This window comes from Echinops telfairi, unplaced genomic scaffold, assembly GCF_000313985.2.
Source record: "Echinops telfairi isolate 266 unplaced genomic scaffold, ASM31398v2 ScPeMD7_3533;HRSCAF=4204_1, whole genome shotgun sequence".
In the NCBI taxonomy this organism is placed as follows: domain Eukaryota; kingdom Metazoa; phylum Chordata; class Mammalia; order Afrosoricida; family Tenrecidae; genus Echinops; species Echinops telfairi.
This window is the reverse complement of record NW_022107432.1, coordinates 7,068,772-7,089,898: the sequence shown is the minus strand read 5'-3', so window position 1 is coordinate 7,089,898 and position 21,127 is coordinate 7,068,772. Positions and strand designations below refer to the sequence as shown.

General features: G+C 38.9%; 1 protein-coding gene across 3 annotated transcripts in view; it reads right to left on the bottom strand.

The window, feature by feature from the left end:
- Window positions 1-2,594: 2,594 nt before the first annotated feature.
- KHDRBS2 (KH RNA binding domain containing, signal transduction associated 2) overlaps window positions 2,595-21,127 on the bottom strand; it is a 696,574-nt gene continuing 678,041 nt past the window's right edge. Inside the window, exons 9-10 of one of the 3 annotated variants that reach the window (XR_004047149.2) lie at window positions 4,582-4,755; window positions 2,595-2,656 (exon numbers count right to left, since the gene is read on the bottom strand). Coding sequence is in view for 2 of the 3 variants with exons in the window: in XM_004696331.2 (XP_004696388.1) it covers window positions 4,658-4,755 (98 nt within the window). In the remaining variant the exon portion in view is untranslated. Of the gene's footprint in view, window positions 2,657-3,660; window positions 4,756-21,127 lie in introns of those variants that run through there. The other 2 variants (XM_045294878.1, XM_004696331.2) reach the window with 2 other exon arrangements.

The following is a 21,127-nucleotide window of genomic DNA, read 5'->3' as shown; positions in this document are numbered from 1 at the left end:
CAGAGACAAGCACAACCACAGCAAATAACAAAGTAAAGCAGAGAAAAACCTCAATCCAATAAAAAAGCGAAAACCATGAAAAACCAGAACAATTTTTAAATGGGTCAAAATGGAGACCTAATGATAAGGTTAACATGCTTTTTAAAGCTTCTTTTGAAAACAACATATTGTGCTTTTGCTAAAAGTTTACGTGGAAAATTAGGTTCTCATTTAACAATTTACATATTGCTCAGTGACATTGCAATGTCCGCATTCTCATTCCCCCTGTTTCTGTTTTGTTTTTAATTTCTATTGATCTAACTTCCCTGTCCCTCCTCCATCTCATTTTTGGTCTAGACTAATATTAAGATATTATTTAGAACCATATGGTACTTACAGGGGGTGTTATTTATTTTGGATCCAATTATCATTTACCTGAAAGGTGACTTCTGAGTGGTATGAGTTCTGTGTTTAAAGGGTATTCCAGCATGATAGTCTCCGTGATTTGTCAAAGTTCTAGCATTCCCATAAGTCTGACTTTATGTCGATATTTGAGTTTGCTCTGCACTCTTCTGTTCTAATTTCGGACCATCTATTATGTACCTGGCCAGAACCATCTGGAGTTCTTTTGGTCTCAACGTAGTGAGGTGGTGGTTCATGTAGCTCATTAGTCTTATAGACTAGTTTCTTGAGCGCTTGATTTCCTTCTTCATATTTGCTTTGGACAACTAGAGACAGACCGTTGTATCACAGGTGGCCATTTGCAAGACCTTGCTACTATTTACCCAAAGCATCTTCCTGTTCTCCTCAGAATCACTTCTGCAGCAGGTCCACTGCAGCAGCTCCCCTACTCAAGCCACGTTCACATCTCAGATACCATTGCCTATTGGTTCCCTAGGAACAGTGACTTGAAGACTCTCATGATGCCATTCCTTATTGGACCACCTAGAGTGGCTCCCAGTTGTTCATCTCATAAAAAACAACCATTCAACAGAACACTTAAGGAGGGCTATGGCCTCTTCTTGCTTGAATCTACAATCAGTGCTCATGGAACCAGCTGTTAAGAGATCAGAGGACACACTGCACTGGGCAAATTTGCTACCCAAGATCTCATTAGAGTGCCCCAAAGCAGGGGGGTTATTTTGAGAATTAAGATACACCTGACCCAAAGCATGATCTTTTCATTGCCTCATATGCATGGGAAAGTTGGACATGGAATAAAGAAGACCGCAGAAGAAGCAGTGCATTTGAACTGTGATGCTGGAGAAGAACATTGAACGTGCCGTGAACTGCCGAAGGACACACAAGTCTGTCCTAGCAGAAGAACGGCCAGAGGACTGATTGGAGGCAAGGATGGTGAGACCCTGTCTTACATACATCGGACAGTTGTCAGCAGAGGCCAGTACCTTGAAGAGGACATCCTGCTCAGTCACGTGGAAAGGCAGTGACAACGAGGAAGGTCCTCAAGGAGATGGGTTGACTCACTGGCCGAAACAATGAGCTCAAGCACGGGAACAATCGTGAGGATGGCGCAGGACCAGACGGTGTTTCCGTGGCTGTGCGCAGGGCCTCTGTGGGTCAGGACTGACTCACCGGCACCTAACAACAGGGGCTCCCTTGACCTGCCTTTCCAGACGTTTAGTGAGTGCCTTCCTGAACAAGCTTGGAACCCCTGGCCGAGAGGAACAGTTAATGTACCCGGCGGCTAACGGAAAAGCAAGAGGCTTAACTCTGCCCAGAAGCACCATGAAAGACAGGCCTTGCTACCTACTTCTGAAAAACTCGTCCTTGAAAATTCTCTGGCACAGAGTTCTGCTCTGAAACTCATGGGGCCACCAGAGGCTAAAACAGATCCAGGGGCACCTAGTCAGAGAGGGATGGCGCTAGAGTCTCTTCACCAGATACGCCCCCTTTCTCAGCTGGACCGGATGCATTTTCTTTATTCAGGTCTAATTTCAGTGGTACCCTCCACCGCTTTCCTGACCACCTGTGAGTGTCTTCTCGCTCTTGTCTCACACACCTGGCCTTCCTTAGAGACAAAGCTGCATTGCATACTGCTGTGGAGTAGAAAGGGCATGGGACCAAGGAGGAGAGCAAGTGAAAGTTGCTCTCTTCTTTCAGTCGCTCTGATAAGGTCATTTCTATTCTCTGGGGATTGAATAAGTGTCTGCGCTTGCTTCTGTCTGAGGTTCATTTGACGGAGGTGTGCTACCTCGTGTGCACAGATACCGAGATTCAATGTTCAGTTGTGCCCAGTGCTCCGTACTTATGTGCGAAATCAAACAGGTTGGCAGATGGGGAACCAGAAGTAATTTGATGAAAACAGATAGATCAAGGGGGGAAATGGTTAAGATTGTTCTCGACAGGATTAGTTGGGGGTCTGGATTAACTAACTATTCGCAATCCTTTCTGAATAAATTTAGAAAACATTGGCAAGTAAGTATCAAGCTAGATTGCTCTATTTCAAAAAAAGATAAAAAGAGCTAGTTTCTGGATGACAACATGAACTTTTTTAATAGCTCAACAAGCAACATTTGGGGCGCTGACTGTTTGCCATGCCTTCATGTTGGTAAAGATTATCTTGTCTATTTCAAAGAAGATAAAAATAAGCTTACCTCCATCCTCCTTACCCCATCACATCTGCTAACCAATTATGTGTTCTTTCGCTTGTGGGCACCTGGAATAGTGAGAAAGAGTAAGAGAGAAGTCATATATAACTTAATAGCATTTTAAGGAGGCAAAGATTCACAGTTTCCGTCGACGACAGACACGCACTTCATGAAACTATTAGCATGCAGCTCTGGCAGGAGGACAGGACAGCGGGGCCTAAGCTGGTTGGCAGCAAAAAAGTAAACCAATCACATCGACAAAAAGCCACCATAAACAAACAAAATTGGTTTTAAAAGATGAACAATTTTGGTATTCATCCCTACCATCAAGTCTTTCTTTCTTTTTTTCCATCAAAATTAGGCTTACGTTTGATGTTAGCAAGAGTTGCATTACTATTAATGTTAATTTTAGTTCTGTTTATTGCCTTGAGGGTTAGATATTGTAAAATAATTTTGGTGCCTCTAGTTAATGTTAATTAGTTGTTTTAATAACCTATAGACCTATTTGTTATGTTTTTGTAGGTTTACTTTTTTAACTATCAGGAACTTAATAACTGAGAATATTTAACATTTCTGTTGCATATGCAAAATTACAGAGTTACTATTAGTGTTACCTGTTTAACGTTTAGTCATCCTTTGATTCCTGCGACATATTTCCTTAATAATCATCAGCCATCAAGTCTGATAGTCTCAAAAGAAATATCAGCCCTCTAAACTGCCTTCAAGGGCGGTGATATTTAGCACTGAAAATTACAAATAAAGTTTTTGAGGTTGAATAGCAACAAGTGGCCAGTGACACTGATGATTTGTTTGTCAAAACAAATTGTTATAAACTACGCAAATGAAGTCCACACGCTTCTTTGAGTGAAAACAATAAAGTGAATCTACGCAATGCTTACATGTTAGATGGGGTATTTAATGTGCGGGGAAACTTAAAGGTTGAAGAACTAGGCATTTAGACAGTGGTAAGTGGTAATCTTACCTCTTTATACTCCATTACTCTTTCTCACGAGAGACATGCTAATGCAAACAAGTCAATCAGAGTTTGTGTTTAGCAAGATAAAGCTTAGAGGATAGTTTAAAATCCATTTATTATTCTAAATCCATTTTTTTCCATTAACATGTTATACATTAGTGTTTACTAACCATGATTCATGTAACAGTTTAGTTTGTTAACTTTTAAATTATTTAACAACCATAATTATTAATACATTTTTTAAGTATTACACAGATATCTTAAAACAAGCTTGGGTTCATTTTTGTATGTTTTAAATAGAAAACATTTTAGGCATCTCTTGAAGAAGAAATAAAGCAGGCATTTAAAGCTAGAAAACAAGTAATTCCAAATTTAGGTTTTACAAAAATTTTCAGCTTTATTGACAAATTATGGCAAACATATTTGACAAATTGTGGTTTCCTATTTAGAGAAGCTTACACATGGAACTTTATGTTTTGTGTTTTTTTCTTTTTTAACAAATACAGGTTAAAACACTGAACAAATTCAGTTAGCTACATACATACAGTAGCTGCTTGTTTTCAACCCCATTAAAACAGCATTTAAAATTAAATTTACAAACTTAATATTGAACATCTTCATCTAACTAACAGATATTAAAAGACAGGTTAAAACATCTTATCTACAACTTTATTATCAGCTAGTTCAAAAACCATATTACAGTCTTTTAGCAACCCTAAACAAAACTTTTGCTAGTTGGTTGAGACTCAAAGTCTTTGAACAGATTCATGCTTTTTCATTAAAAAATAAAATAAAATAAAATTACACACAACAATGAAAAACAACCAAGAGAATATCATCCTACTGAATGGGTTCTAGACAATGCTTGCCAATGTCTTTTTAAGTCCGTTTTGTGAAATAATATTAGTGTTAATGTCACGCCAACAGTATAGGGGGAAATACAGGAAATATATGGGAATAATCACGAGCAGTTAGCCCTAAAATAGGAGAGAGGAAGGAAAAAAAAAGGACTATTACTTGTCGTGTTGCTGTTTATGTGGAGACCACAGGCTATGAACTGTCTTTGAGGTGGGCTCCCAGGTGAGAAGGACCTTCAATATCTACCATAGGGGTGCTCCCGGTATCCCCCTCTGGCTGACCTTAGTGGTGGCGCCTTCAGGCTGGAGCGAGTTGTGGTCCATTCTTCTGGTGCTGTGAACAAGGACAGACATGGGCTTCATCAGGATCAGGATCAGTCATTTCGGACACGCGCATGTACTGATCAGTCCACATTGTTCATGTGATGGCATGGATCCCCAAACCATTTGTTTTGAATCACAACGATATATTATGGAATTAATGAGAATGGATTGGAATTAAATCAAACTTTCTTTTGATCTTTTTCTGATGCACTAAAGGGCAAAACTGAGGTGCCAGTTTGAAAGTACGCTCAGCCTTATACAATACGACTATTTATACTTCGCCTATTTAGTCCATTTAACAATCTCTTTTAAACTTAGAGTACTATAGAATCCCTGGGTTATATTCAATGGGATTTCAGAATTGCAATAATAGAGGAGGTGTGTTTTCCTAAGGAATGGAAGTCCTGCATCCTTTCTCGGTTTCTGAATGGTTCTGAATATATCTGAAAACTTATACAAAATAACTAAACAACTGTGAGCAGGAGACCAAATTAGCTGCCAGCATCCACCCTCAATCTTGTTTTAAACGGTTGTAATCTTGAGGATTTGGCACCGAGAACTGAGGTATTTAATCAAAACTCACCAATTTTGCTTTGCTTGACTATCAGAAGCGGTAGGGCAGCTGGTTAATGGACTAAAGCCCTTTACTTCCTAACTGTTGACCAACATTAAACTGGACAGTGTTACTCTTCACTGTTCCGTACCCAAACACCCAAGCCAAACACACTGCCATGGACTTGATTCTGACTCATAGTGACACTATGGGGCAAGACAGACTTGCCTCCTAGGGTTTTCAATGTCGTGATCTTCACAGAAGCAGATGCAAACATCTTTCTCCCCCTGAGCAGGTGGTAGGTTTGAATTGCCACCCTCTCCGTTCGTAGCTGCACTCTTAACCACTGTACCACCAAACCAACAAGCAAACTCACTGCCATTGAGGGGATGCTGATTTACAGCGACCCTGTAGGACAGAGTAGAACTGCCCTTAGGGGGTTCCACGACTGTAACTCTATAGGGGTAGAAATTCACATCTGTCTCCTGTGGAGTTGGTAGTTTCAAACTGCTGACCGTGAGGTTAGCAGCCCAGTGACTAACCCTCTGTGCCAGCAGGGTGAGAGATTGTGCCACCAGAGCTTGGAAAAAATGCAGTTTCCTGGTAAGGTTTGGATGCACTAGAGACTGCATGAATGAAAGGAGGAATAAATGAATAGATCTAGGAACTATATGGCAGAAAGTACTTCATTAATGGATTCAGTGGGAGAATTAGGGCCAAATATCATTACAAAAACGTTTTCAACTTCATATTTCATTGCATAAAAATTGTGCCATTCTAATTCTCCATTTGCATGTGAATTAATACACATTTCCTTGCTGGAGGCGAGAAAAATATTGTGCACAGAAAACCAATGCCATCTAGTTAATTCCGACGCATACATGCCCTGTCTACGGTCTCTGAGATGCTAAACCTTGATGGAAGCAGACAGGTTCATCTTTCTCCAGGGCAGCCATTGGTAACCTTGAACTGTCAATGTCATTAAAGTGCTGAACACTTAACCCACAGAACCACCAGGGTTCCTCAGTGTGCCCACAGTACGGTCATAATTATAACTCTAGATAGGCAAATGAGCAGTCAAAATGAACTCCTATGGATGCAAAGATGGGTTTTAAACTTGACATGATTCATTACTTTTAACACAGGAATTCATGGATTTATTGCATTAAATCCAAACCTTGACTCTAAAGCATTATTTCTAATTATGTCAAATTTTCTTGATCTGTATTTCTCAGATCATTTCAAATTATGTGAAACTTTCTACATCTTTCAGAATGTTTACCTATAATCATACACTTACAATACCCACATGATAATGCAAACCAATTTTTCTCAGTGATGTTCTATACTACCCTGTCACCCCACCTCCAATCTGATCTCCTGGGTACTGACCCAGTGACTGCTTTCCTACCATCACCATACACTGTGTCATTAAGTTTAATATGGCCAGTCACACCCCTAATTGAGTACCAACAATACCTAGGTTCCAGGATTTCCTTACTGCAAGAATCAGAGATAGCATTGATTTGGAGACATTCAATATTTTAACCCAAGTCTACCAGAATAATTATCAGGTCCTTCCTGATGAGGTTTCTCTAAAAAATGTTGGAATTGTCCATGAATGGTTGGTGAATTTATCTCCTTTCTTGGTATTTAGGGCTTTTGGAATTTCTGACCCCATGATTCAATCCACTGACTTTAAGTCAATTCAGTCTCATGGAGACTCTCTACAGAGAGTCTTTCCAAGGCTTTAAATCTTGACAGGAGATCAGAGCCCTGGATGCTTGGTGGGTTACATGTCAGACTGCTAATCACAAGGTCAGCAGGTGGACTTGACCAGCCAACTCTGTGGGAGAAAGATGAGGCTTTCAGCGCCCAGGAGATTTACAGCCTGCACATCCAAAGAGCAGTTCTGCATAGAGTTTATAACCCTACAGGGTTAAGTCAGAATCAAGTCAATGGTAAAGGGATTTTTAGTCCCAAGAAGTCATCAAGGATGGATTATTTTCAAATCTCATTGCAGATAATCTTTTTTTGTTTTCTTTTGCTTATTATTAGAAATAAATCATTTTATTGGGGGCTCTTACAGCACTTTAAACTATCCATACATCAGTTGTATCAAGCATCTTTGTACATATGTTGCCTTCATCATTTTAAAATATTTTCTTTCTGTTTGGGCCCTTAGTATCAGCTCTTCTTTGTTTCCTCCCCCAACCCCCAACAAGTTATAAAGTATTATTATTTTTCATATCTTACATCACCCATTGTCTCCCTTTGTCCATGCTATTGTTGTTTGTCCTCCTGGGGAGGAGGGTGGGTTTGTAGTCGGTTCTCCATTTCTTCCCCTTCTCCCCCCATTTTCCCACTACCCTTATGGTATCATTACTCTTATTACTGTTCCTGAGGGGTTTATATCTCATCTGTAGCAGTGTACATGCTCCAGTCTAGCCAGATTTGTAAGGTATAACTGGAATTGTGATAGTGGGGAGGAGGAAGAAGCATTAAACTAGAGGAATGTTGGGTGTTCGGTTGGTGCTGTGCTGCACCCTGGCGGTCTCATTCTTTCCTTGTGACTCTTCTGTGAGGGAATGTCCATTTATCTACAGATGGGCTTTGAGTCTCCACTCTAACCCCCATCATTTGCATTGATGTATTTGTTTGTCATTGGAGACAATTTAGAGGCAGCAGATTTCTCTTTGTCCTGTTTGAACATGAAAAGGGAGGTAAATGTCCTCAGTGTGATGGTCCTTGTAATATGAGAAGCCATATCTAGACCAGGAATATGAATCAAATTTATAAGTAATAAATTATCACTCAGAGAAGGTGCTAAAAGAATTGCAAATTGAAGTTTCTGGAATAGGTTATAGAGTTGTGGGTCTGGAAATACTAAATGATATGAGAAATAGAGCGTAAGTGACTCAACCAAATGCCCATCGCTTCTTGGCTTCCTACTTCTTTGATGTATCATGCAGTGCATGAAAGGAGGAGGAAGGCCAAGCACGGCACACATATTTGCTGAGTTTGTCTTCCCTACTAGTCTGTCAGTTTGTCACACTATGGTGGCTTGTATATATCTGTGATGCTGGAAGCTACGACACTAATATTTCAGATATCAGTATAGTTACCCAAGGTAAACAAGTTTCAACAGAGCTATAAGAATAAGAACTGACTAGGAAGAATGGTCCACTTCTGAGGGATCGGCCATTGAGAATCTTCTGAATCCCTTGTGCAATACAGTGCCTGAATCAGAATTTCTTAGGATGGAACCCAAACCAAACTCACTGCCGCTGAGCCCATGGTGATTCGTAGTGGTCTATAGAACAGAGTTGAACTTCCCCTATGGGACTCTAAGACTGCAAATCTTTACCAGGGCAGAACCTCTCTGCTTTCTCCCTGGGAGAGTCTGGAGGTTTCTAAGTAACTGCTGCTCTTGTCGTCTGCGCCCAACTTGTGATTCAGAATGCCATGCGGCCAGGTACGCCCAAGCAGGAGTGGACTCCAAGGATGACCAGAGAACAGCGACCTCATCCAGGTATTATCGATCTTCATGACCCGGATGCAACAAAGCCTTCCAAAGTTTCACTTGCTGATGGAGCATGACTCAAAATAAAGAAGAAATAACTGCCCCAATCCATTAATAATTAGCATATGGAATATATGAAGTATGAATCTAGAATATTGTAAGTCATCAAGAGTGAACTGGAATACATAAAGAAGGGTATCCTAGGCATTAGTGAGCTGAAATGGAGATTGGCCATTTTGAATCAGACAATCATATGGTTTGGTATGCAAGGAAAGATAAATCCAAGAAGAATGAATGGCATTGCATTTAGCACCAAACAAAACATTTCAAGACTCATTTTGAAGTACAGTGCTGTCTGTAATAGTATTATATCTATAGGACTATAAAGCAGAAGGCTGACACATTTATACGGAAGAAAAAGAAGGCTCCAGGAATTGATAGTTCCCAAAGGAAATATTTTAACAAGCTGATGGAGTACTGGAAGCACTGATTCACCTATGCCAGAAAACTGGGAAGCACTATTTGACCAACTGACTGGAGGAAATCCTTAGTTGTAACCATTCCAAAGAAAAGTGACCCAACATAACCCTTAATTATAGAACAATATCAGCAAAATCATGTGTATGTAAAATTTTGCTGAAGATAATTCAACAACAGTCCATTGACAGGGAGCCGCCAGAGTTCAGAAGAGGACTTGGAGCAAGGGGTATCTTTGCTGATGGTGTCAGTTGGATCTTGGCAGAAAGCAGAGAATAGGACAGAGATGTTTACAATAAGGAAGGGTGTGTATCAGGGTTTTAGCCTCTCACCATACTTAATCAATCTGTATGCTGACCAGATAATCAGAGAAGCTGGAGTATATGAAGAAGAAATTGGCATCCGGATTACAGGAAGGATTCCTAGCAGCCTATGGTGTGTAGATGACACTACCTCCTTAGTGAAAGTGAGGAGGTCTTGAAACATCTTCTGATCAAAATCAAGGATTGCAGCCTACACTATGGATTGTAACTCAATAGAAAGAAAATTAAAATCCTCACAAATAGACTAGTAGGTAACCTCACATCATGGTAAATGGATAAAAGATTGATATTATCAAGGATTTCATCTTGCTTGGATCCACAATTAATGCCCATTGAAGCAGCAGTCAAGTGATCAAAGGACACAGGGCATTGGGTAAATCTGTCTGTTACACAAGATCTCTTTAAAGTGTGGAAAAGCAAAGAGGTTACTTTGAGGACTGAGGTATGCTTGCTCCAAGCCATGGTATTTTCACTTGAAGCTTTGATTGAGCACTACCATTTAATTAGTACACAGAATGGCATTTCTGAACAAACAATGCACATAAGAATGCAGGTGCTGTTGAATATGTGAGAAATCTCTTTATAAAAGACTTCTGTGTTCATTATTTTATATCACTGGGTCTTGTTCCTTAAACTGGATATAAAAATCTATCAGAGGAAGAATTTTTTAGAGGATAGACACAGTAAGTATGGGCTAAATATTTGCAGTCTATATTTCAATAAGTAGTGTTACTAAAATGCGTACACTGCTTGTTCAGAAATGCCATTCTGTGTACTAATTAAATGGTAGTGCTCAATCAAAGCTTCAAGTGTGTATTGTAGTAGCTCCCTTCTCTATGCCTTTCCTAGTATGAGATTCCTAAATGAATCTCCACTGCTCCCTGGTGTCTTTGATTTGCCAGTCATATCAGAGGAGCCTGGTACCATACTCCAAAACCCAAGCCCACTGCCATTGAGTCGCTGTCCACTCAAAGTGTATCTGTAGGACAGAGTAGAACTGCCTCTAAGAGTTTCCGAAATGGTAAGTGTTTCTGGGAACGGAGGCCCCGAATTCTCCTTCGGAGCGGCTGGCGGTTTGCAGGTTTCAGTCCAATGCGTAAGCACCGTGCCACGAGGACTCCTCTCATGACATCATACACTGCTGGTAAAATCCATTCTGCCTCCGAGTCACAGAGATTGTTTCTCTTGAGTTTCTGGTCTCCTTAAAAGTACTATTCAAATATGCACCAAAGGTTTATTTTATGGATATTTATTCCTAAAGAGTAGGGGTTCAATTCTCTGTAGAGGTTGCAACTCATTATGGTAACAGCTCCTGTTTGTTTATTTAATTTAAAAATACTTAATTTATTAACAGGCACTTACCGTGGCCCTAAGGGACATAGTCAAACCTCCCCCAGCTGTAACTCTTCACAGGAGTAGAATGCCCTGGGGTTTTTTTCTGCTGAGTGGCTGGTGGTTTCCAACTGCTAAGTTAGTTGTTAGCAGCCCAGTGTGGGAACCCATCATGCCATCAAGAACCAACTGGATGATAGTGAGGTGTTTTTTTTAAAAAACGAAAGAAAAACTGTAGAAACTCAAGACTGTCAAATCTTCCATGGGCTAACCAGTCTTTTAAGCCTTTTGGTATATTATTTGCAAACACAGCATTCCTGAATTAAGAGATATTAATATTACTTTCTTTTTACTGGGTAGCCCACTTGATCCAGGACAAGGAAAGCAAGGGGTGGGGCGTGGGGGTGAAGTCACTCTTCCCTTATTGCATGCAATCAATGCAGACTCCCAGGGCCCCACCGTGGGTTTGAGACTGTACTTGTTTACTGGAGTAGAAAGCCCAGTCTTTCTCCAGAAGAGCTGCTTTGAACTGCCAACCAGGAGCATCGTAGCCCAAGGTGTAACTATTATACCATCAGTAGTTTCCAAAAAAAAAAAAAGGTAAAATTCCCAGCAAAGGAAGTAGTAAAAGGCTTGGGCTGAGATGGGTAGGGTATGTATCCAACCCTCACCATGACTGAATTGACCTTTGGAATGGCAAGGAGAATCTAGTAAAGGTCCTAGGTGGATTTTAAGGATACAGCATGCCTTGAGTGCACATGCATTTGTAAAGAGGAGCCAGACTATAACAGAAGGCCTGCCATCAGCTGAGACACCTGTCTACACACAGTGTGAGATGTAATTCTTTAATAAACTCACTCCTTCCATTAGAATCTTTTCCTTGTCTCTCATCTGAATACTTGCTTGCTAGCGAAATAAGAATCATGGAAGGAGGAGCTTGAAATTTCAAGGCCCCTCCCAATAAATTTTAATTCAGAATGATTAGTTGTTGAGATGATCTGAATTTTTATTTTACCTACCTCAACTCTTTCTACCATCCCTTTTATCTGAAAGAAATTTATGGTTTCCAATCTTTTCTTCTCTCTCTTTCTCCCTTTTGCAAAGAGAAAGGGTTTAGTTTACTGTATTCCTTTTGGGTGAGACGATAATGATTCCAACAACAAACAATGAATTAACAGGGTGAGGTTGTAGTTTTCCTTGTGTTAATCTGCACCGCTAGGTGTCCAAGAGGGGAGGCAGGATTCTCCTCCTCTGGAGTTTAGAGCTGACTGGCTCAGTCACTTCACCCGCCTTTTTTGTATCCTCACACTCTGGTATTGCAGTTCATTGCCAAAGATGCAAGACAGTGTGACTGAGAAACATAATGAATTATGTCCCAAGAAGAGTTGCAAACTTTCAGTTCTCTCTTGGTTATACTCATAGAGAATCTAATCATCTTTTAGGAAGCAGTTATAGCTTTTATCAATCTTTCAAAATTTTAATTCAATATTCTCCATTGGGGAAAAAAATAACACGGATAATCCATTTAGAGAGAAACAAACAGCCAAATCTTGCTAAGAACTCTGTTCTTAACTCTAGGCTCTTAGGAGTCACATGTCAGATATTTGGTAATTAGTTATTGAATAAATTAATTACATTTAAATATTTTATATCTTCATATAAAAGAAATCACAGACTTCCCTTGGATGCGTCCTTTCACTTTGAATGGGAGTCCCAGGAGTCCGGTCTGCACTGGAATTCTGCTTCTACCTTTTTATTCTCAAAAGACTCCTTCAGCGTATGTCCCAGCCTACATACTGATGGTCGGCACATTTTAATTGTCGCGAACGATTCTGAGCTTCAGACGTACATGTGCTATTGCCCATACTACTCATACCCATACTCCTCAGGCACCTCAAAGACAGCTTTTCCTAAAGTTAACTTCTCATTTTCTCCATTCTACTTATCTCTCCGCTTAAGTGTCCTTTTCAGTGGATGACGAACTCTGTCTAGTTACCTGTCAAAGACTCCTGGGCTCTTCACAGTCCCTTCTTCCCCTGGCTAAATCAACATCAACTATCACCAAGTCTGGCCTCTTCGGCTTTGATAGGTCTATAGGTATTCCATGTTACTAATTTAAAAGATCTCTACATTTATTGTCTTCCCCCAAAGGATGGTCATCTTATGTCTACGTGAATTTTACTCAGAGTAAATTAGAAGATGGAACCAGGAGAGTAAACCAGTTTAAAGATTTTAAGTGCAAAGCCCACAAACTTTTACACATCTCTTAAACTTCCACAGTTGAATTATCTCTCTTAGCTTAATGTATTGAGCAAAATCTTACATCTCCTTTTATAACTAGAGACTTTTTTATAGATTAGATTTCTGATTCATGGTATGAATAATAAGAATGATGGTGGTTGGTCAAACCAAACCAAACTCACTGCCATTGAGTTCATGTCAATTTGCCCGGGGGTTTCTGAGACTATAACTGTTTACTGGTTTAGACAGCCCCAGTTTTCTCCCACCAGAACAGTGGAGTGGCTGGTGATTTTGAACTGCATACCTTGTGAAATGCAGCCCAGCATGTAACCACTATACCACCAAGGCTCCCATAAACCTAGACCCCAGTCTTTATAAAAACAGAGCAACAGCTCTTTTCTTCAGTGGAACCACTGGGTGGGTTTGAACTGAAATGGACTGACTTATGATACATCTGAAGAGCCTTCTCTTGCTTTCTGGGACTGGAAAAAGGAAAATAAACAAATTCACTGCCACCACATCAATGTAGACACATAATGACCCTGTAGGACAGAGTAGACCTATCCCTGGTGATTTTTTGAGACTGTAATTGTTTATGGGAAGAAAGCCCCATCTTTCTCACAAATAACAGATGGTGGTTTCAAACTGTGGACCTTGCTTGTCACAGCCCAGTGCATAACCACTGTCCACAAGGACAACATGACTCCAATACCAACATATTCTCAAAATAAGTTCCTAAACAATGTTTCTAGATGGCATTTCTAGAGTCCTGGGGGCTAAGTGTTGGGGTGATAACTGAAGAGTAGGCAGTTCAAACCCACCGACCCTGCTGCAACAGAAAAATGATTCTGTCTGCTCCCATGTAATAAAGCAAGTCTCAACATGGTCCTTCTAGCTATTTCTCTATAAAAAGATTGGATGAAACCATGCAAGTGTAGAGAACTCTAAATTGGGGACTGGTCCATTTTGCCATTCATATGGATTTGAGAGCAATTTCAGAGCAGAAACAAAGAGAATTCCAGGGATCATCAAGGAAGATGAGCCATCAGGAGGACATTCCTTTGGTGGAGGCCGCAGAGACCATGCCACGTTAGCTATATCGAGACTAGGGGCACCAGAGTAGAGAGGTTGCAGCAATGAGATGAGACCATGAGACTATAAGGCAGAGCAGCGAGTGAGCTTTCACGACCATGGACAAGGCAGGCCAAGAGACCATGAAGCTGGGGAACTGAGGGCCGGAGAGTGAGATTAGGCAAAGAGATGGATGGAGCGGGGAGGCACGTCTGACTTCCGATTTGTGACACTGCCTTGCGTTGGTGTTGAGATTGCGTCTGCTTCTCCCTTGTGTAGCCCAGAGAGGACAACGTGGCCCCCAGCCCCCTTAGAACTGACTTCATGGTAGTGAGGTATTTTATTGTTGTTGCTGTTTACCCAGTGGATAAGCAGGCGGTTACAACTGGCCACTTGGATGATGAACCAAATAGAAATCAACATCAAAATGAAAACTTTGTACAAAATGCATAGACTTTTAAAATATGGTATAGAGTAAAACTATAAATGGCAATTTCAGAAAGGCATTTGATAAGTATATGACTAATCTGTAATGAAATACCATTTATTAACTGTTGAGGGTAAAGTCCTGAAACATATCTGTGGTACAACTAGGTGGTGCTAGAATCTAGCACCTAGAGAGTTCTCTATTGACTTCAGTTTGAGCTCGGAGGTATGTGTGCAGAACGTCAGAGTTAAAATCCTCTTCTGGTTTCTCTTTTTGATCTAGGAGGGTTAAAAAAAAAAGCATTCTCAAGTAGCTCAAACTGTCTACTCTTTAGTTTTTGTCCTATATTAATAAGCTGATTCTATTGGCATCATTTCATTTCTAATTTCCAGTCATTAATTATTGATAAGTCCTTTAATACAGATATAATTTAAATTCTTATTTTGTTCTTGACTCTGTTGTATAGTATTTTAAGGCTGAAAGATAATATGGATCAGTGTGTGTCTTCTTATTTTAGACCTAAGATATAATGTAGGTGAAAAGGAGGCCAGAGAAGGCAGTTGGAGAAAGAATCAAGTAAAAATGGTAGTGGGATTAGTTAGTAGCTGCAATGTAAAATCTTGCTCTTACTGGAGTCTAAAGAATATTTTTATTGCTGTGAAAATCCTGAATGAATCAAAAAGTCTGGTATTGACTTTGGGGGGGGATGTTCATAAGTACTTTGTAATATGAGGAAGAATAAGAATGGTGATATGATAAAATACAAATTCTTTTAATTCAGTTAAGCAGTAGATTTTGTGACATTACTTCATAAGCAAGGATATTAAGAGCAGAAACGAGCTCAGATTGTATTCTCAGATAAACCAAAAATTATAGGGGCCAAATAAGTTGGACCTTAACCTAGGAACATGTTACTTTGACCTTTGTTCTGTTTTAGATTCTATGTGTCTGCCTACTTCCAAGCTTTGCCAATGGCTCTTGTCTCACAGTTCTACCTAGTCCCTTTATTCTCCTAAGTAGCAGCAGCAGCCTCAACTTTATCTCTTTGCTCATATTCCAAAAGTCTACTGGTTCCACCAAGCTCTGGGATAGAGGGTCCTGTTTCAGGTAACTTCCTGGACAATTGCAAGGCTGTAACCTTTCTAGGTTTTTATTTGTTTTGGTCATTTTTATCCTGGCACATTTTGTTACCAAATGAGCTAAGGATTTGACAATGCTCTAGTAAGGTTAAATCATTTGCTGTTATAATATGATACAGACAATTTTATTGTAGTTTCAAGTGGACAGTGTTGTTGCATTTGCCCCATGGTCCTGGTTCTAGCCACTCCAAGTGACTTTATAGGACAAGTAGAGATGGTTCTTTGGGTTTCCCAGACATACAATAGAATATTCACATATATGGATGTTTACTTATACATATATTAGTGAATATATAGCTTAGTAAAATATCTTTCTATATCTTTCAGTGCATAAACACACACACTTTAATGAATGACTCAGGAATCATCACATATAGGGGGATTCAAACTTTCATGGAAAAATTATGTTACCCTTAGACTCCAGTTTTCCACAGAATTCGTGGAGAAGTAGAATTAAAGACCATGCAATCCTTTCTGGCACTATGTATTAGGTGTTAAGCTGTATACCTCAAGGTCAGTGGTTCAAATCTATCAGCTGTTTTCCTGGAGACTGTTTGCTTCTTCTATATATCTACTAACTTATGACATTCATTACAAAATTCTAACATGTGAGATACATGTAATGAAGCACACTTATTGTAGAAGAGTGTGCCTGAGTTTAGGTAGTTTTTTCTTTACACCTATGCCTTCTTCTAATAAAGGTAAAAATCCCCCCAGATTTATATTATATATATATGTATATAAAAATGTATAGTTAGCTAATAAAATATGTGTATATTTTGGATTGAATTATGTCCTCAAGACATGTTTTGCAAACCCTAGTTTGTAATCCCATGGATATAATCCAGTTTGGGAATAGGTTGTCTTGATTATATCAATGAGGAAGGATCATTGGAGGGTATATTTTGAGTTAATATCTTTTGAGATAATCTTAAGACAGTATACAAACAGAGGTGGGGTAAGAGACATGCCACGCCCTGTGAAAACATGGCTTTCTCAGAGAGGAAGACCTTCATGCAGTGCCTACAGAGAGAGAAAGCTTTCCCCTTGAGGACTCTGAATTCAGACCCCTAATCTCCTAAATGACACCAAAATGAAATTCTGATTGATAATGCCACCACTTTGTGGTCTTTCTGCTATAGCAGCCCCAGGTAACTAAGCCAAACCATTCAAAAATATTTTTCCAGCTTTATATTTTGTACTTGTGTTTTAACACTAAATTCCTTTTACCTATCTTCTAAAATATAAATCTATATTCTATTGGATATACTTTTGAAAAGTATATTCTGTTCGCCCCATGAGTAAATCACTCACCTCTCCATCCCTCCTCAGTTAAATGATAGTGCCATTAACTCAGCAGAAAACAAAACGATAAAAGGGCATTCCTATAGCTTCCTTTATTGTCTCAACAGGAGTTGCTAGAAGCATGTGGGCTATAATATTTTGTGAACTGTCTATCTACTGGGTAAATTTTAGAGAAAATCAAACTTGGAATTTAACTGTTCAACCCAAAATTGTTCAAAAGGGGAGTAAATTATATTTTCCATTACTTACAGGTTTTTTTTTTTCATAAAGTGGCTTTAAAATATCAGGCTCTATCTACAACAACATATTTGCTTACAAAATACCCAGCATTAGAAAAGTGCCTAGACCTAAATTGTAGGTTATACTCAACAATGCAAATACTTGGCACAGTTTAACCAGTCATTTTTTTCCTGCAGTCATGAGAAGAGATTTTAAGGAAAAAATTGGGTATACTTTTACAAGAGGAATTAGTTTTTAAAACTATCAAAGATACTCTTTTTCCTTATTACTGTGTACATATCCATTCAAAACTGACTCTCAAACCTTTGCTTACAGTAAATCTGTAAACCCAGGAAGCTTGTAAGAACCCCAAGGTCCAGATTTCCCCTCCCAAGGTTCCAATGGAGCTGAGCTGGGGAAGTGACTAAATATCAATAATTTAAGTATACCAGCTGTTTACAATCTGTGTAATCAAAGCTAAGGGTCTTGGTATGGAATGTTTAAAAGCTGGTTCCAGGTTGACTAAATCTGTTCCATTCGGGAGTGTGTAATTCACAACACGAATGGAATTCTAAATGCATCTAACCTAAAATTAGCAACAAACACAGGAGACTAATGGCACACTGCTCTTTTTGTTGAGGAAACAGGGTCTGCATTTATTATCAAGACTAGCTGGATTAGATACCTCCATCTAATTGCAAACTCTGATCATGAGGGAGGAAAAATACATATCATCTCATTTAAAACTGTATTCTGATAACTGAATTTAAAAATATTTTAGATGTAGCAGTTCACTAGGCCATCTAGCTTTCATTTAAAGTTAAAATTTGGAAACCTTTATTAAAAATCAAATAAACCCATTATAATTTTTCCTCAATATTCTACCATATAAAATGCCAATCTTAGAAATCCTTAAGAATCAGTCGCTTGCATACATTCTCTTCTAAATGATTGACAGATCTTTGTCCACATAAAGAAAGCTCTGTCGTCTCCATTTGTGAAATAAATGTTCCTTGATTTATATTTACTATTAAAAATGGACCATCTTTGTGCTTGGATCACGTGACTGGTGCAATTCCCAGTTGGCTTCCTTTCCCTTTGCTGTTTTCACAGATTAATCAATGTGGGGCTTATGTTCACACTGGGATAATAATCACTCCAGGTCCTCAACACATGATGAATGTGTTCGTGTTCTGCAATCGACTTGAAGTGAGGCACTCAAATGCCCTAGAAAAAGGCACAAAAATTCTTTTTGCTTTCATTCATTTCAAGACAGTGTATTAATATTATCTGCCTTGCTTTCACACAGCTGTCATCTAAAATGCCACTGAAGAATGGATGCATAATTAGCTCTTCAGTTCACACATTCAATACGTTTTAATAAACAGTTCCTTCTCTGAGAAGAGACTATGGCTGGTCCATGCGTCGCTGTCAGTCTCAGAGAATTTAGAGGGTGTTTCTAATATGAAGCATTGCTCAGCCAAGCTAATTTTGGCCTGCATTTAAAATTTACCCTTATTGAATTATGAACTATTCAGACTTATCCAAAATAATTACAATGACTCTGGAAAATGTCTAGAAAATGTAGAAATTGGCTTGTCATTCTCTTGACTCAAATTTTCATATTCTAAAAATAAATCCATGCTATCGATCACAAGACATTTAATACTTATAGTAAGATCTTGAATAATTTAGAGGTGATTAATCTCATGGTTTTACTTCACAAATAACATATGGTCCCCAGAGAGACAACTATGATTCCAATCGTAAAACAAACCACCACCACCACCAAGGAAAACAAGCAGCAGTGTATGTGATTCAGGTTAAAGTGTCACTCTACACGACTGGACTGACTGTCAGATGGGCCGAAGTAGTCTAGGTGGGACTCAAGTCAAGGACCTATTGGCACTCCCTTTCCTCGCTCAATGCCTCCCTTTGACACTAGAGCAGGACAATTGAATGTGAAAACTCTTTTCATATAAATTTCAAAGCCCGGGGTGTTTCCAGGAAACTGAAAATTGAGGTTATTCATTTCACGCAAAAAATACAAACATTCCATTGAGATTTAGCAATGATAGGTTTGAACATCAAAATGAAAGATTTACTGATTCCCAATGGAAGTGGAAGAATAGGTAAACACCCATGATTTATACTTTAAATGTTTCCAGACAATTCCTTGAAGATAAAACCATAAATAAACACTAATATATGTGCAAGATGTGGAAATTGATAAAAACATCAATTTACTTTTACATGAATGAGATTTAAAATCACTCTTCCACATATATTTATTTCATTTAAACTTTATCATATAGCCATTTGGGTATCGTAGTATCTTCCACTTATGAACAAGATGTCTTTACTTAGAGTTCCAGTTATGATACTTAATATTAATGCCTGAGTATGTAAAATTCATATTAATTTAATTAAGTTTCAAGGTTATACTGCTGGGCTTTTATTTTTAATTCTGTGCTGGGACTTTGTCCGATTTTCTATAGAGGATAGGAGAGCAGGGAAATTCTCAAATTTTAACTCATAGCTACATATATTGTCATACAAGTATTACCTTTAAATATGACTATATGAAAAGGTACTACCCTTTTCTACTGAACATATTATTGGTTAGTTATGGCACTCAAACCAAACTCCCTGGCATCGAGTCAATGGTGACTCATAGCGACCCCCTGTGGCTTTCCACTACCGATGGGAGTAGAAAGCCAGTCTTTCTGCTGCGGAGCTGCTGGTGGTTTTGAACTGCAGATTGCAGCTCGACGTATAGCAGCTATACACATATTAACGAATAGTGTATTTTGTCAAAATAAACATTATTTCCACTTACGGTAGTACAATAGTATAAATGATTTTCTAATTTAAAAGTGTATGTTGTGTTCTGTTATGAAATAATAGGTCAAAGGCTAGCTTACAAGACTGATAAGATATATAAAGTAAATAATGAATATAGCAGTGTAATTCTGGGTGATTTAAATTTCGAGTAGTTGTCTAGTACTTTTAGAATATGAGAGTATGAACATTTTTTCAGGCTAATTAGATCTAGCTATGTGCTCAGATTCCTGCGACTTGGTGACAAAAAAAGAATCACAATTTTTTCAGGTGTGCACCATTTAAAATGTGGCCGATTTTGACCTGTAGTTAAGTGAGTAAGGGTGCTAAGCCATCCTAGGGGAAAGAACACCAAAAACTGTCATTGAGTCAATTCCAACTCTTAGCCACAGGGTAGAACAGCCCAGGTGGGTTTCCAAGACTGTAACTCTTGGCAGGAGTAGAAAGCTCACCTTTCTCCTAAGGAGCAGCTGATGGTTTCAAACCGTAGTCACTAAGCCACCAAGGCTCCACTGCATTGAATGATGCTTGGAAAACTGAATTTCCACAGGCAGAAAAATGAAATACCTCAAATCATATAAAACTATACAAAATCAAATTCAAAATGTTTTAAAGACCTAAATACGCAAACTACAATGATAGAACACAAAGGGAAAACTGGAGCAATGCTTTCAGGTCTCATTTTTAAAATGATGATCTATTCAAATAACAAGTCATGGCATTTTCAATTGCCTCCTGTACATGTGGAAGGCATTGAATAAGCAAGTCGGAAGAATTTATTTATTGGAATTGTGATGCTGGAGAGAAATATTAAAAATACCATCAACTACCTAAAGAACAAATAAGTTTGTCTTTGAACATGTACAGTGAGACTGCCCCTTAGAAGCAAGATGGCGAGACTGTTCCACATATTTGGAAATGTTGTCATGGA